Source organism: Arachis ipaensis, chromosome B9 (assembly GCF_059453495.1).
Source record: "Arachis ipaensis isolate K30076 ecotype BB chromosome B9, ASM5945349v1, whole genome shotgun sequence".
NCBI classification, from domain to species: domain Eukaryota; kingdom Viridiplantae; phylum Streptophyta; class Magnoliopsida; order Fabales; family Fabaceae; genus Arachis; species Arachis ipaensis.
In genome coordinates this window covers 37,677,308-37,695,631 of record NC_142444.1, presented here as the reverse complement: position 1 = coordinate 37,695,631, position 18,324 = coordinate 37,677,308, and the positions used below count along the sequence as shown (strand labels likewise).

The window sequence follows — 18,324 nt, the reverse complement described above, 5'->3', positions numbered from 1 at the left end:
AACACCATTGTAATTCCCCGGCAATGGCGCCATTTTGATGAAGAGAAAATTTGATGGTAAAGAATTTCACAATTGAAATCTCGTTGCAAGTATAGTTCTAAACCAACAAACAATTCCTCAATCAAAAATTTGGTTGTCACAAGTACAAACCCCAATAAAAATAACCGAGAGTATTAATCTCGGGTCGTTCTCCCTAGGAATTACAATGAAGTGCTTCGTTATTGGCTATGAAAGTTCTTTTGGGGGTTTGGAGTAAGAGACAAGGAATGTAAATGACAAGAAAGTAAATGGAACTCAAATGATAAAAAGGTCTTGGCAATGGTTGATGGTTAAGGATCTCTATCCTTATTACTAACCACAACATGATAATTGCAAGGATCAATCCCATTAAGTCATCCTCTAACAAGTGAAGGAAAGTCAAATGAGCTATATCAATCCCAATCCATAAGTCCTAGCCACCTCACTAATTAATTTAGTGAAAGCTAGAGTCAATGGATACCAATCATCAAACACTTGGACATTAGTAACTCAAGGGTTCCTAAGTTACCATCCCAAGTCAAGAGCACAAAAATCTACTCTAACATCCTTCCAAGCATTTTGTCGAACACTTGGAAGGCATAGAAGGAAAGCATGGTAAAATTGCAAGAAATGTAAATCTACAAGTACCAATTGCAAGGAATTAACAACAACAAAGCAATTAAACAATAAAAGAAATCAAGCATAAATTGCATTAAAGGAAAATAAAAGAAACAAGAGTGCATCAACAACAAATAAACCAATACAAAGAGTAAAATACTAAACTAAGAAAGTAAAGATGAAGGAACAAGAAATTATAAAGGAAAAGTAAATTAAGGCATGAATTAAACCTAGATCTAAGAAATTCTAATCTACATCTAGCCTAATTCTAGAGAAAAGAGAGAGCTTCTCTCTCTAGAAACAAACTAAATAATCATGATGAAAAACTAACTATGTGCTCCCCCTTTTGACCCATCTTGACTTCTGTATGAAATAGTCTCTGGAATCAGTTGGATTTGGGCCTGGGAAGCTCAGAAATCGCCCCCAGCGTTTTCACTTTAATGAGGTCATATGCGAGCTGCGACGCCTACGCATGGGTCACGTGTACGCGTCGCTTGGCGTTTTGCTTTCCACGCGTACGCATCATGTCACGCGTACACGTCATGTCACGCGTATGCGTCGCCATGCGACTTCATCTTCCACGCGTGCGCGTATGTCACGCGGCGGGTTGATGTATGCACTCCAAATCCTTGATTTTCCATGTGTTCTCCACTTTGTATGCTTTTCTCTTCACTCCTTTGATCCATTCCTAGCCTTTTCAACCTGAATTTACTAGCAAACACATCAAGGCATCTAGTGAAATCAAAGGTGAATTAAAATTAGCAATTAAGGGCCTAAAAAGCATGTTTTCACTCTCAAGCACAAATTAGGAGAAAATCATGAAACCATGCCATTTCATTGAATAAATATGGGAAAAGTTGATAAAATCCTCTAAATTCAGCACAAGATAAATCCTAAAAATGGGGTTTATCAGTCATCGTCTATGGATGTATGAGAGAGATAATAATGGCTGGGGGGTTTAAAGCCTGAATTCTTTGAGGGGATTAACGTGTTTGTCGCCTATGTCTTCAGCATAGAATCGTTTATGTCTGAAGGGGTATCTTTCTATAAAGTGTCGGCTGAATAATTGGTTAGGACCTACAGACATAACGCTTTTCCTCTATCGTAATAGGTTCAAGGATGGGTATTGGATATAGACAGAACATAGAGAAGTGAATGAGCAGGGAATTAACTGGTCTGCCTCTAATTTAAATAGGTTCGGTTGTCAATCAACGAGGGTTCGGGTGGTAAAAGCCTAAACATGGATGAAATGACTTAGGAGGCTAACCAAGAGAGATACAATGAGATGGTGTGTAATGCAACAGGTGTTATGGAATTGGAAGAGGCTGAAGAAGAGCCTAACCTGAAAGCGAAGAGATATTATCATCTGTTAGAATCTGCTGTAAAACCTTTGTACGAGGGGTGCATTCATTCAGAGTCGCCTTCATGTATTAGAATGATGAGTATTAAGTCAGAGTCAAATCATACTCAAAAGTATTTTGAAAAGTGGGCCATCTTATAAAGAGATTAATCCGGATGGAACTCCTAAGTTCTAAGACTTTCAATTGCAGGCCAAATGAGCCCTGAAACCCCATAAATGATCATATGAATCAGAATTAATACCATTGCCACTTAATCACCTCATTGAGTATCACAAAGTAATTCTTCATCTTACTTCACTTAGAGGATCCTTTGTGCATAATTATTTTATTGCTTGGGGACAAGTAAAATCTTAAGTTTGGTGTTGTGATGCATGAGCATCTTTAGTTATTTTTTTTATTATTCCTTTGAATAAAGATAATGATTTTCGTATTATAATTGAGATTTTTGTGACTTAATTGATTTTATGTGGAGTTACCTTGAGCTTTGATATGTTTAGAAGATTGTTGAGAGATTTTAGACAAGGCCAAAGAAGAGCAGGAACAAGCAAAGAAGCCCCAGGAAGAACCAAAGAAGGTGGCATGCAACGCCAATCCAAGCCAAGAAGAAGGGCATACAACTCCCCAAAGAAGAGAGACTCCCAGGGAACCAAGAATTGAAGGTGGCGTGCAGCTCCACCCTGGACTGGTACGCCTTCGATCAAGCCATGAAGAAGAATGGAAGATGGCGTCCCATGCCACTCCATCAAGTGGCACGCTGAGTGAAGCTCCAGGAGCTACCCAGGCAAGACCAAAAGAGGGCGTGCCACGCCCTTCCATGGAATGCCACGCCAAGACAAACATCAATCTCCAGGGACGAAGGCATGCAACATCTAAGCCTCCCAAGTGGCACACCAAGCAAGAAACCAACCTCCCAGGCACGAAGGCGTGCAACACCCAAGCTCCGAAGTGTCATGCCTTTGATATCATCACTAATCAAGGGTGTGCCATGCCACACCATGAATTGGCATGCTGGGCCAAAGACTAGGGAGCCTCCAAAGAAGCCCACACGAAGGCGTACAACATCCCTCTCCACCAAGTGCCACGCCAAGTCCAACCCAAACCACCAAGTGTCATGCCAATTCTCTAAGCCCATGATTTCAATAAATACCAAACATTCTAAGCAAGTGACTGCCAAGTTTTGAATTTTAATTACAAGGAGAAGATCACTTGAGAGATTGACTAGGAAAGATTTGATTTGATTTGATTTGATTCTATTTTGAATTTAAAACTTAGGTTTAGGTTAGAATATAAATAAGTCCAAAGAGTTTCTCGGTGGACATTGGAGTTTTGATCGGAATTTTTAATCTATGTTCTCGTTTTTTGCATCATGAGCAACTAATTCTCTTCTATTAAGGTTAGGAGCTTTGTTTATTTTGACGGATTGATACTATTATTTTTCTACTCTTGATTAATGCATTGATGTTTTATTTAAGAAGCAAGTTTTATTCTTCATCTTAATGGTTGGAATGTATTGAAAAATAATTCTAATTTGACTTGAATTCTTCTATTACCTTAGAAAAGTTAGAATTAGCTTGAAACTTCTTTTCACAATTCTTTAAAGTTCTAAAACTAGTTTTGATAAGTGACATAAAATCAACTAGGATTAATCTTAAAGAATTGTGTGGCATTAAATCAGAATTTATGCATAAGCTCTTATCATAATTAATTGATCAAGGAATTGACGATTGATTAGATTGAGAGAAATTGAATCACCAAGGAATTATGGTTTGATTATTTATGGTTTGCCATGAATACATCTCTGCATGATCAAAGTAAATAGCAACAAAAATATTTCTCCTAAAATTTAAACATCTCCAAAGTCTTAATATATCCATTCATATTATTAATCATTCATATTTGCTTTCTCTTAGTTCCTTGTTTTTTACGCTTAATTCATCTTAACCAAGTTTTTAATATGTCTAATTAGAATAGTCAATTAATCATTGCTTGTTCAGTCTATTAATCTTCGTGAAAATGATATCCACTCACCGTGGTATTTCTTGATACGATTCGGTGCACTTGCCAAGTTAGATTTTACACCATCACATGGTCGCATGTATCAGCCAATTACATCCATTCCCAAAATTGCACACACTTTTCATGATACTTCAATCGATCAGACTCAAACACTTTATACTCAACACCCCAGCGAATATTATAACTCTTTACTGTTAGTACAACTTCCTCTTTGCTTTGGAACCGCTAGCCGATTTCAAACTCATCAGTGCCAAGCATTCCATGCCAATTACCGTGAATAGCAGGAGTTGTTGATATGAAAATATAGATTGATTCATTGCCTAAAGATTCAAATTAGAGAAGTGTCAATGGTACTACTGTGTCTGAGAGCTTGACTGGGTTTGAGATCTTCCAACAGGTGTTATGTCTTTCTCGCCATCATTATCATCACTAATAATAGGTGGTTCCGAATCTAACCCATCATTTCCTATAGTTTCTGTAATTAGATCTCTATCTCTGACCTCCATGAATATGGGCACACTGTCCAATACAGGTGCTATTCTCATTGCAGCTGCAAGCTCCCCAAAGATAGGAACATCACCTAAGTCATCTGTATTTTTTGCCTGGATAAGTAAATCTACTGCAAATGATGGGGATGAAACATAGGCAGTAACCTGTTGACCCGCTGGAATGACGTTAGAATTTCCTTTTACCCTATCGGTTGGCAAATTCGGAATAGATCCACCTGAGCTACCTTCTATGACATTGACCATTCTCGCAAACAACTCCATAGCGCCCAAATATGAAAATCTAGCTTGACTGTGAAATATAACTCGCATGTCGTCGTCACCTAGAATTTTATATTTTCCAAATTTAACATAACCTTGCATAAATGAGTTAGGAATCCAAAAAATACTTGCTTTATACATTTTTTTCGCACTTTCCTAAATTCTGTAATATATTATTTTGTAAATCCGTCAAATTTACAAACACACCAATATGTTTTTACTAAAAAACGTAGCATCCTCACTTGTGTTTTCATTAATTTTTCCTTGACGATGAAATAGAAAAAACACACTCTTAGCCATCTCTCTCAAAACTCTCATCACTTCATGTTTGGTTAGGCATGCTCGTTTATTAATAGACTCAGTGTCTTCATAAACCGTTTTAGGATCTTCGGCTTTATCTCATGCATATAAATCGTCTCAGGAAATTGAGGGTTACTTTAAGGCATAAATCATTTGTTCTAAGTTGTTGAGAGTTAGGACAACTCATAAATCGTCTCTAGGTTTTGTGTTTATTGGCTTTTATGTAAACACAATGTCCTAGGACAATTTACGTGCTTTTGGATTACGAAATTCAAGCATAAATCGTCCCACCTTACAATGTTTAATGTCCAAACATAAACCACAAGGTCCTGAAACGATTTATCTACTTAATATACTAAAACTGGATTTTTCCCCAACTAATGGAAGTGAGGTGTCAATTCCTCATGAATCCATTTTTCCGCCAAAATAAATACACTATTTTCTCTTCTAAGTTTATTTTATAAAAATATCTTTATTATAATTATACTATAATTAGCATTTAAGTAATAATATATAATTATACTAATTTAGGAAAATATCTTTATTATAGTTATATAAAATCAATATTTAATGCATTATTAAACTACTTATCAATTATCAATCGAAAATATTTTTAATTATTTTAATAATAATAATAATAATAATAATAATAATAATAATAATAATAATAATATGACAATGGCACCGGTTATTAATAACTAATTTATATTTCTCTAAATAAATTTATTTTAGAAAAATATCTTTATTATAATTATATTACAATATTACAATTAATATTTAATGAATAATGCATAATTATACTAATTTAAAAAAAATATCTTTATTATCTATTATTCTATTTATTCTATTGTGTAAAAATCAGATTTTTGTACTTAATGATGCAACTGATGTGGCATGCTCTTGAGGTGTTTCCTTATTTATTTCATTTAATTCGTTAAAAAAATTAATTATAATTAATTAATTTGATTAGACATTCAAATCCTACCAGTTATTATAATTTATATGAATTCATTAATTATTATAATTAATTATATCAATTAGTTAATTGATTAATTATATTAATTATTTGATTTGATTGGAGTAAATATATATCAAATTATTTAATAAATAATAAATATGATAACGAAATATATGAATTAATTTAATTAGTTTATTTTTTTCAATACCATTTATTTATATAAGATCAAATATTTTTTACTCATTCTCTCTCTCTCTCTCCTTCCCTCCCTCTCTTCCTCTCTTTCTCTCTCGTGTTTAAGGTACAAATTTTATAATTTATTTAATTTTTATTTTTTATCTTTATTTATACATTTTATTTTTTTATTTTTTTAAATTTTTGTTTATTTTAATTATTTATTATTAGGCGCATATTTTTTTTCTTTTAGCTTTTGATTAACAAAAAAGATGTGTCATCTTTACGTTGTTTTTAAATAATCTTACTATAATTTTGTTTTGTAATATTCTATTTTGTCATGTGTGCTTCAATTCATATATATATATATATATATATATATATATATATATATATGTATGTATGTATGTATGTATGTATGTATGTATGTATGTATGTATATTGTCTTTTTTTTGTGATTCACCATTAATATATATATTGTTTGTGTGTGTGTATATATATATATATATATATATATAGAGTCTTTTTTTTTGTGATTCACAATTAATATATATATTGTTCGTGTATGTGGTTTATATGTTAATGCTTTTATTGATTCTCTTTATTATTATTTTTTGTGTGTATCTTTTTGTTGCTCTTTATTTTAGTTATATTCATTGATTTCTCTGTATTGATGCTCTTTTTATTTGAAATATCGTGATAATTTAGACTGTATGTTATGATCCATGTGATATTTGTTAATTTGGTGTATCTTTTTAGATGGTTTATGTTATAATGTGTTTAAGGAGTTGACTTAAAATTATAATATGATATATAAATTTAAAATATGATTTATAATATATGGTAAAATATTAGGATATTATCATATAGATATTTTTTTATTTGTCCATTAGATTCAGCTATATAGGATCTTGAAAATTATGCAATTATGTAATTAATTATTTTTTCATATAATTATTGTATTGATCATTTACATTAGTGAGACTATTTTCATTATTAATATTTATAAATATGCTATTATTTGTATAATTGATTGAATCATCATATTTGTCTAAATTTAATTCTATTGAATTAATTATTCAATGTACCATCGCTATTTCTATTTTTAAAAAATTTGTTAATATTATTTAACAATTCTAATAACATAATAACAATTAAAAAAGACAGAACAAAAAATTTTTTAATGTAAAAATAGGGCAAAAAAAATCAATTTATTTAATATTTTTTTCAAGATATATATGTTTTTTTATAGATAATTATTGTAAGGCATAATAAATTATTAAATTCTAAAAATAATTATTAAGGATAAATGATTATTATAATTAAAAATAATATTAATTTAAATTATATAAAAATAAACCATACCAAACATAACAACTTAAAAGGGTTAATTTTGAAAGAATATAGTTTATGATATTTAATTTTTTACTATTTATTAAAAAAAAGCATAATTACTTAACGATATTTATTTTTTAAATTCACTATGTATGTAATTTTATTCTTTTTTTGACAAAATTTTACTCATGATGGTAATTCTTCTAATGGTGTAAATGCAGAAAATTATATTTTTACTTTTTGATATAATCGATATATTATTAATAATGAATAGTAATTAATCCCTCATATTTTTAATCAAAGCATTTTGACGATAATTTCTATTTATAGATATTAATTAATGATTGTTTCTTTAAAAATAAAATGCATTATGATTTTAGGTTATTTCATAATTAACAATAATACTTAATTATTTCTTTAAAAATAAATTGCATTATGATTTTAGGTTATTTCACAATAATAATCAATGTTTATAATATTGAATTACTCTAAAAAAATTTCTATCGTTAGTAGTTAATCCCAAATTAAAAAGATTATGTTGAATTGTTGAATAGTCTAAGTATAATCGGAGTTAATTTAGTTTATTTGTTTATTAATATAATTGATTGAAAGTATAAATAATAAATAAGACAAGCAAATAATTAGAAAAATAGAATGTTAGTAATTACTTAAAATAGATAACAAAATAAGTTATAGGGTATTATTTTATTTAATTAATAATTAAAAGAATAAAAGATCAGTAATTATTTTTAAAATAGACATTAAATTTAGTTTTATGGTACTAGTTTATTTGAGTTGTTAATAAAATTTTATAATTTTTAGATTTATATCTACTTAATTTATGTAATTTATTTTATTCTACTTTAACAAAAAATTGAGACGTGCATTTTTAATTATTTATTTAGAAAGTATAGCGAAATGAGTTATATCAATTAAAATTAATTAGCGATAATTGATATCAATTAATTGATTGTATTAATTTGTAAGATGAATAACGTATAATAAATATTGTGAAATTAATTATAATAAATTAATAATTAATAAATAAAAACTAAAAGTAAATTTTTTTATTGCTTTTTAATGGTTACACATTTTTTTAATTTTACTTTTTCTTTATCTCTTCCTTTCACATTTATTTCTTTTAATTTATTGAACTAAATCAATTACACTAATTATTTGTATTAACTAATTAATTACTTTTTAATGGGTTATTATAATTGTATCTTTAGACCAGAGGTTACAAATATTATAAAAAATATTTTATAAAAATTATTGAAAAATAAATATTTTTAAAATGTGTCCTTAAGACACAAATTAACTAAATTATTTTTTAATTTAATGTGTTTGATTCATTCAATTGTATTAATTATAACTAATCAATTATGTAATTTGATTTGATTAGGATAAATATTTCATCATTTAATATTTTATTTGATTCATTAAATTACATTAATCATAACTTCAAATATTTAATTTAATTAGAGTAAATATCAAATTATTTTAAATTTTTTTATTCATTAAACCAAATTAATTATAACTAATTTATTATTTAATTTGATCGAGATAAATATTAAATTATTTAATAAATAATATATAAAGCAATGAAATAAATGAACTCAATTAATTCAATTTATTATCTTATTATTTTATAAATCTCTTTTCTCCTTTTCTATTCTGTACTTCAAGTAAAATATTTATAATTTTTTATTTTTTATTTTTATTTTAATTTTGCTAATATTTTTTTATGATTTGTTTTATATTAATTTTTTTATTTTGATTAATAATTCTTAAGGGTATTATTATTTTATTTAAAGATAATTTAAAATTTTTGTAATATTTTTATAAAAGTTGATTAATAGGTTCTTCTTTAAAATATTTTTTTTGAAATTTTTTTAACAAGACTGTATTTTGATTTTTCTCTTTCATCCTTTGTATTAATTAATTATATTAATCTTCTATTATAATACATTTTTTATCTACTCCACACATTATCTTTTCTATCTTCTTTTACTTTTTTTAATTGCTATTTTTACTTTATTTTTAATTATTTATTTTACTTTTACTTCTCATATATAGATTTATTATAATTCATCACAGGTTCTTTTTTAATTTAAGTGATTTTTTGGGCTATATTTTATCATTGATACTTTTATTTTATTTAGTGTATTTTTTTTAGTTTGTGTTTAATATAATAATCTGTAAATATCTATTTTATTATATAAAAATTAAATTTTTATACTTAATGATAAAACTATCATGGCATGTTTCTGATGGTGTTTTTCGACTTATTTCTTTTAACTCATTAAATTCAATTTATTATAATAAATTAATTATATCAACTAATTGATTTGGTTAATTATTTAAATATCATACAATTTATTATAATTTCTATCAATCAATTAATTGTAATTCAAATTCAATGATTATTTTGTTACAAAATTATTATTTCCTAATCTATTCATGTGCAATACATATATTAATTATAATCGCAAATTAAGCTATTTTACATTAAGTGACTTATATAATGATAATCTCATTTATTATCATAAATGCTGAATTAAATAAGTTATTATTACTTTTAATTTAGAATTAAATGAGAATAAAACCAGAGATACTATTTTATTTGGTTTTAGGGTTTAATGGGTGTCACACTCAGATATAAACAGTGACTTCTGAATTTTGGTCTCCAACACATCAAAGCCACATCCGTAACTCTTTTTCATAAAAGGAATTGCGATTCAACTCTATCAGGGATACAGAAGGTTTTCAAAGAACAAGAGAATGGTCTGAATTTGCACGAATTCTAAATGTTCGAACTTACGATATTGTTTCAGTTGGTTGTCGTTACGAAAATGACTTTAATCTATACGTGTTTAAGGAGTAGAATAGACTAAATATTATTCAAGTAATTTATTTCTAATATTGGTATTTGATTAAATTAGTTTTAGAGAAATTTAAATTGTTGACTCAATTTATATATTATGACTATTCTTTTTGGGAAGTAGCAGAAGCTACTTTTTTCTACTTTTGGATTATGAGAAGTCACAATCTGCGTGTTTGGCACCATTTTAGAAAAAGTTTTTAGCTTCCCGAAAAGTTAATTTACAGCTTTTCAAAGAAGTAGAAATATATGACTTCTCTGCTTCTCGATAAGTCATTCTATCACTTCCTTACAAAAATTTAATTTCAAAACAAAAAAAATCTACTTTCCTTCTTGACTTTGTGAAAAATACCGACCCTTCATCACCACCATTTTCACGCAAAGTTTGCTAGAAGTACTGGCCTTCCACCATCGTTTCACCATCATTCTCACAGCAATGTTCCAAACTTCCTCTTTTTCACGTAATGATTCATCTGATGGAAGTATTGATCCTCCACCACCATTTTCAGAAAATATTGCATCTGAACAACTTACTGCATATATTCCTTCTAAATATTTTTTTTATCATTTTATCACTCTATTTTTTATTATTAAATTTGTATTTAACTGTGGTATGAAATTGTAGTTTTAATTTTATTTTTTTACATGTAATTTTATAGCTTGCTATTATTTTCATAGTTAATTATAGCAAGTTCTTGACCTCAATAAATGAGAAGAGAGTTTTAATAGGAGTAAAAAAAATAAAAAATAGCAACAAAAATATACATTGACACACATTTTATATTTATTTTTTATTTTTACCTACCATATCATACACAATATCAGTGATTAGGTTATGTAAAATCAACATTCAATATTGGAAAGTATTTGTTATCATAGTTATTTTAATATTCATTCTCTTCTGTAAAAAAAATTTATTTTTGAGTTATTTATCCAAACGCTACAACTTTAAAATAAGTACTTTTATAACTAAAAATCCAAAGACAAAATAACTTATTTATAAGCTACTATTAATAAAAGTCCTCATGCTTTAAGCTCTTTTTTCAAAAGAACTTATTTAAGTTATTTACCCAAACTGGGCCTAAATATTATTCAAGTAATTTATTTCTAATATTGGTATTTGATTAAATTAGTTTTAGAAAAATTTAAATTGTTGACTCAATTTATATATTATGACTATTCTTTTTGAATATATTATTTTTTACATTTTTTAATATAAATTTTTTTTCTAATTTTTAAGTTTATTTTCTTTCTTGGATATATGTATCATATTTTTTTCTTATTTTATATTTTAGATTAGTAATGTAATTATTAAGAAAAATATATTTAAAAAAAAAATATTAAAATATCACTATTTAAAAAAAAAGATACATAAAAAAAGAAAAACAAAAAATTAAAACATCACTATTAGAAAAAAAACAATGGAGCCAAGATTGAGAAATATATATGGATATAAAAAATAAAAAATTATTGCACGATTGTTAAATAAAAAATAATCATATATATAAAACGAAATAATTATAACAAAAAAATAATTAATATATGTGATTTAAATATTTTTAATAATCAGTAACATGAAGATTAACAAAATATAATTCATATATTTTTTATTTATATATATGTATATTATTATTTATGTATATGTATATATTAAGAAAAATTATCGTAATATATATATATATATATATATATATATAGAATTATTTAACAAAATTAATATATACGTATACATAAATAAAAATTATTATAATTTTTTAAAATTACACATGAATTTTTTTCTCTCAAATAAATTTATTCTAATTATATTACAATTAACTCATGAATAATTCATGATTATATTAATTTAAAAAATATCTTTGTTATAATTATATCAAATAAATATTTAAGGCATATTTTTAATTATTCTAATTATATCAATTGATATAGTTCTAATTCTCATTCAAGTGCAATAATTTTATTAGAAAATAGTTAATGCACACATTAATAGTGACCCATTTAATTTGATAATAATAATAATAATAATAATAATAATAATAATAATAATAATAATAATAATAATAATAATAATAAAAGGTCTACACAGTACATGTATTATATTTTAAAAAGGTAAAATATATTTTAAAAAAATTATGGTATCAATAATCAATTGTGATTAATATCAATATCAATAATTAATTTTTATAATTATTTTTGTACTGCTAAAGGCTACATATAGTTTTTTTTTTTGTAGAATGAAAAAGGTTATGATTCATAACATTTTCGTAAAGTTATATCGTATAAACACAAGATTAATTAGATAACAAATTGAATTTTAATTAATATGTTTTATTTTCTGCTCATATTTTTTCATTAATTATTATACTTTTTATATTTACAGTAAATATTGAATGTAAAAAAGAAAAAAATAATATTGAATGTTATCTATTTTATTTATTTAGAGTCATAATTAAATTTGATATAATTATAACAAGTATCTAGAATTAATAATAACATGATACTATAATTTTAAGTTGTATTAAATAGATAAAAAAATATAGCAATTTATGTATGCTTCCTATATAGCAATAATATTATATATAGGAAAAATTATTCTAAAGGACTGTTAGGAAGATTTAATTATATATCTCCTCTTTTAGCTCTTTCCCCAAAATATTGGCATATAATTAATGTCGATAATATATATATATATATATATATATATATATATATATATATATATATATAGATTAATAGTGAATTGTTACAATTATTTATCATATAGAAAATTCGTAATTTAGACATAGATCTTTTTCTGTTTATTATTTTTCATATTTAAGGACTACTAACTACGATTCTATCAACAGTATTACCTATGGTAGATTATGTAATGAAAAAGTTTGAAAAATAAAGGCAAGAATTATAAGGTTATGGAAAGTACTATTTAAATTTGACAAGAATAGGACGACTTACATAAAAATGATTCTCATGGATGATAAAGTAAGTTTATTATTTTCCATAATTCTTTCAAGTGATGTTAGGTCTATTTTATAAATATTTTTTGTTCATATTTTAAGTTTATTTGATAAGTAAACCTTGCACGAATCAAAGATAATGCAATTTTATAGATTTATAAGTGCTAATAGTCTTTATATTTAATTTGTTTTATAGTGCGATAATAGCCAATATATTTGTTAATGAATTTGACTATTACTATATTATTTATGATCACATTCAGTATATATCTCTGATTTATTGAAGAAAATAGATTATTAAAACCGATTAATAAGTATTTTAGAATTAATCCAATTAACACTAAATTTAAAAAAAATCAAACAATGTATAACATATTACTTTTTTATTAATCAAATTATTATAATTCAAATTAATTTTAAAAAAATAATTTAAAATTATAATTTCAATCTTATCACGTGGCATGGCTAATTACACTTGTATAATAATAAAAAGAGGAGATTCACGTAGCAAAAGCTGATTTAGGAGATTTTGGTAATTTTGAGTTTTCTTAAATTTTAAAAAAGCTTAATTATAAATATTAAATTAAACAAGATAATTTAATATTATTATTTTTATATTAAAAAAATTGTTCATTACATCTAAATCATTTATTTAATTTAATAATAATAAAAAATATACAATAAAAAATAAATATATTAAAAAAAAGGAAAATAAGTTAGAGCTTTCTTGGTCCCAAACTAAGATCCCAAACATTTTCCATTATTCGAGGTAAACATAAATGATAGAAGAGAATAAAATAAGGTAAGGCGCAAAAAAAAAAAAAAAAGGATCAAATCAAGATGAGAAAAAAAATGAAAACAAAAATAAAATCACTATAACCCAGCTTTGAAGGGCACTCCAGTCTTGGGCAACCATGAATCACCTTGTATGAAATTGTACACAGTGAAACCATCTGCATCATTTTCATCGACCAGATGGTACCCTTCCCAAGTGACCCTATTAGTAGTATTTGAACCTGGACCCCAATTAGCAAATTCCGCAAAATACAAGGTCCTCAATGCAAAATCCCCATTCCACTCAACCCAACCTTTTCCATCAACTATCCCATCCATGAAACACTGCACGTAAACCGTTCTTGAATACTCCTTCCAAGGCCTTCCCAGATACGTTTCTACCCTGCTGTAGTTCCCATCATTTCCAACGATCCATGAGTTCTGAATGGAAATTCCGGTGTTTTGGTTCGGATCCATTCGGCCCTGCGCCGTGATAGCGTTGAATTGGTTTTGCATGGGTAGTCTTGGAAAGATGTTGCAGTCTTGAAACAAAGTTGCGGCGTTGCCGAAGATAAAGTCAACTGTTCCGTAAATGTCACAGTTTTTGTAGAATTGTCTTAGAGAATGCGTGTACAGTGTGTCTTGATAGCCTTCGAAACTGCAGGTGTAGAATGTGGACATATCTGCACTGTTTCTTACAGCTACTGCTTGGTGCTTGGCGGGGCCCGCTGTGTTGCGAAATGTAATGTTCACTGCTACAAACCCTTTTCCAGCTACAGCTGTGCACAATAATAACAATAATATCTAAATCATTAATAATATTTATTTATCAACCAAATTATATATACATATTAAAAATAAATTAAATTATAAATATATAAATATACAATGATTAATTTTTTTCATGTATATAATATTTTTTTATTTAGGCCTACGAGTATGATAGTTTCCACTATAATAATGTGGCTTAATTTAAGTATAGTTGGCTAATTGAGAGTCTCTTGGAACCAAACTATTTTGTAATAATTGTTTGGGAAACTAATAATATTAATAACCAATAGGTTGCTACAATGAGACCACAACTCAGTTAACTCTAAGTTGGTTTATACGAGAATGAGATACAGTCTTGTAGTAGCTTTTATGGAGAGTAGATCCTCTTCTATTTAATTTAATTATTTATTTATTTTAATCTCATTTATAAAATTAAAAGTGAGATCACACTTTATTTTTTTCGGTAGAAAAAAAAAGGAAAGAATTCATTTCCACTTTTATGCTCGTTGATATAGGGATTTAATTCGTGTATAATGTTTATGGAAACAAAAAACCAAAAAAAAAAAAAAAAACACATTTTATTGAGAGATTGTTCAATAATTTTATATTGCCACAATAATGGTTTCCTTATAATAACTTACTATTATATCAAACGTGACACAAATATAAACATTCAAGTACAGATCGATGAATGTCAGTACAAAACAATTAAATTAATAATTTATTATATTCTTTTCATGGTTTATCTTTCATGTGTACCTTCTTTTTAGGTCAATTATAGAGTGCATAATTTTTATTTAATTTATTATTTATAATAAATTTTAAATATTTAAAAATTATTTATTTTTATATTTTTATATTTTTTAAATTAAATATTAAATTTAAATTTTTTTTTACACCTTAAATACCAATTTTTGAACATCATAACCACTTAACTAGTGTCCTTCTTTTTATTCTTCCGTACACTTTTCTTTTGTGCTTACTAAAACTGGTAAAAAGCAAAAACCAAATAAGCCTAGAGAGGCTTAGCTTGTACCTTTCTCGGGAAAATGTCCCTACCACTACTCAATGTGATACACTTCGACATTTTCTTTAGTTGATACTACGCCAACTCTCTTTTTTTTCTCACGCATTCATTGTTTATCCAATTTGGCATACTAACAAGTGATTTCCTTTTTTCCTCAGGCTGAAAACCAAGATTTGGTGGCTTTTTTAGTTTAATAAAATATTCATTAATTTTTAATATGTAAAGTTAGAAGGTTTTTATGTATTAATAGCTAATTTTGTAGGTAAAGCAATTTTGCGCATAGGTTGCGAAATTAAGAGAGAAAAAACCTTCGAAATAAATTTTGTCATGATTAATATAGAAATTTAAATTTTGTGTTACTTCAAATTTAAAAAAAAAAATATGTTTCTTAAACTTATAAATTTAAAATGTCACAATTAATAATTTTTTCAAATTAACCAAAAGTCATCTTTTAATTCATCTGTATTCAAAATTTTTTTATTGAAACTTTAATATTGAAAAAATTAAACCCTCCAAAATAGTATAGGAACTAAAATTTAAATTTTTAAATTATTAGAGAATAAATAAATTATTAACTTAAAATTTAAAAATATCTAAATGTTGTTGAAGAGTAAAAATTATGAGATGTAGGTGATTTGTTTATATTTTGCTAGCAATGCTTGCGAAATATGTCTAAAAATCTATTTGTAATTACTTATTGTGCAAGTTGTCACCTATCTTCCTTAATTTTGCAACATGTGCCTGTGGAATTATTCTGTTTGTGAAATTAAGTCTTTTAAGTATTACCCAAACTAAAAGTTAATATTTTTTATTTAAATTAAAAACCCCAAAGATTTGGTGCTTACATTAGCCATGAACCAACCAAGCAAAGTGCTGAAATTAATGCACACCATTATAGATACATTGCATGTGACATCCATTAACATGATGACCAAACGTTAAATACTCAAAAAAGAAAAAGAAAAAGAAAAAACATTAGCTCACCGAATGTTGCAGATTGGAAAGTGGTCCATCCATCAACCACGCTTCGATTGCCAGTGATCACGGTGCGATTGATGCCATCTCCAACAATCATTACGTTCTGCTTGTTCTTCGACAGGGACACGTACTCATTGTAAATCCCAGCAACAACATAAATAACATGGTACCCATTGTTGGTGCCGGTATTGTTAGGTGCTGCATCCACAGCATCATTTATGGTGGTGAAATCCCCAGATCCGTTCGGATTCACCACAACTTTCTCTCTCACCACCAACCCTTCATCGCCATCTAAGATTGTTTGGTGTAACTTTCTGTTCATGGTAGTTCTTGGTCTTGCGGCCGGGTTTTTAACCCAACCGTGAGCGAAAAGCGCCAGCGAAACGCTGTAAAGCTTGTATGCATTTGACAGTACACTTGATAATCCCCCGGTGATTCTTGGATATGGAGTTACTTCGTTAAAACCGTCCATACACGTTTGATGATTGGTTAAGACGGCGCTAAGCATTGTTTGTGTATCGTAATAATGAGCTTGATAGCTATTTGCGGCGGTTCTTTCGGCAGCTCTGAGGACAATGGACAAGAAATCAATGTTCAGTTCTGCAGAGTTCACGCAGTCTTCGATAGCATGTAAAGTGGAACCCGGAATTCTCATACGGCGGTCTCTTAGATAAGAAGAGACCATTTCGAGAACCTTCTTTGTTATTACTAAGGATTGGTTAAGGAAGAACCGGCATTGGTCGTGTACGGATAAAATATTGGGAGAGGGTAGAGTGGCAGTGCAAAATGTAGGGTGGGGTGTGAGGTTGCATGGAGAGGAAGTGAAATCATCATTAGCAAGAGATGGAGAAAGGAATATCAAGAGGGAAAGAAGGGTGAAGAAGGTAGTTGGTAATGGAGTCTTCAAGGTAGTTCTTGTGGCCATGGCAGTTGTAAGGGGCTTTTGCTTAAGCTTTTGGTGTATTTATATGTAGCTATGCTGCATTAAAATTAATAAGTTTGTATTAAATTAAGTATATCTGAAGGGTTCAAAATCTGGTCGAGGAAAACAGACATCATGGTTGTTATTGTGGTAACCAAATGAATGCAAGAACATGATTCAATTAACAGAATGGTTGTCACATCGGCTAATGATTTTCATTAAATAAATACTAGAAAATTATTTATTGCTTATGGTCATGTCATGCATCGCCATTAACATCGCGCATCGTGCAAATTATTTGGAATGAAGGTAGGAGTTTAATTTTGATACATCCACCGGCGTAGAGTATTTTACACAGTTGTACAATTATATTTATTTTTTTTTATGATAATTCATACGGTCAATATAAAAAATAATTATTTTTATTGATATAATATTATATAATTAAAAATATATATAAAACTATTTTACAT

General features: G+C 27.2%; 1 protein-coding gene across 1 annotated transcript; it reads right to left on the bottom strand.

Annotated features, from left to right (window-relative positions):
* Positions 1-14,218: 14,218 nt before the first annotated feature.
* Positions 14,219-17,854, bottom strand: LOC107615399 (pectinesterase-like). The gene is made up of 2 exons (XM_016317462.3): positions 16,936-17,854; positions 14,219-14,932 (listed from the first exon to the last, which is right to left on the bottom strand). Exons 1-2 carry the CDS (start codon positions 17,852-17,854, stop codon positions 14,253-14,255), a joined length of 1,599 nt encoding a protein of 532 aa, XP_016172948.2. The 3' UTR covers positions 14,219-14,252.
* Between the last annotated feature and the right edge of the window lie 470 nt (positions 17,855-18,324).

Excerpts from the sequence above, each read along its gene's own strand:
- LOC107615399 (XM_016317462.3), bottom strand. The coding sequence starts at position 17,854 with ATGGCCACAAGAACTACCTTGAAGACTCCATTACCAACTACCTTCTTC. Across the intron at positions 14,933-16,935 it reads TTTCCAATCTGCAACATTCG|CTGTAGCTGGAAAAGGGTTT; the intron begins GTGAGCTAATGT and ends TATTGTGCACAG.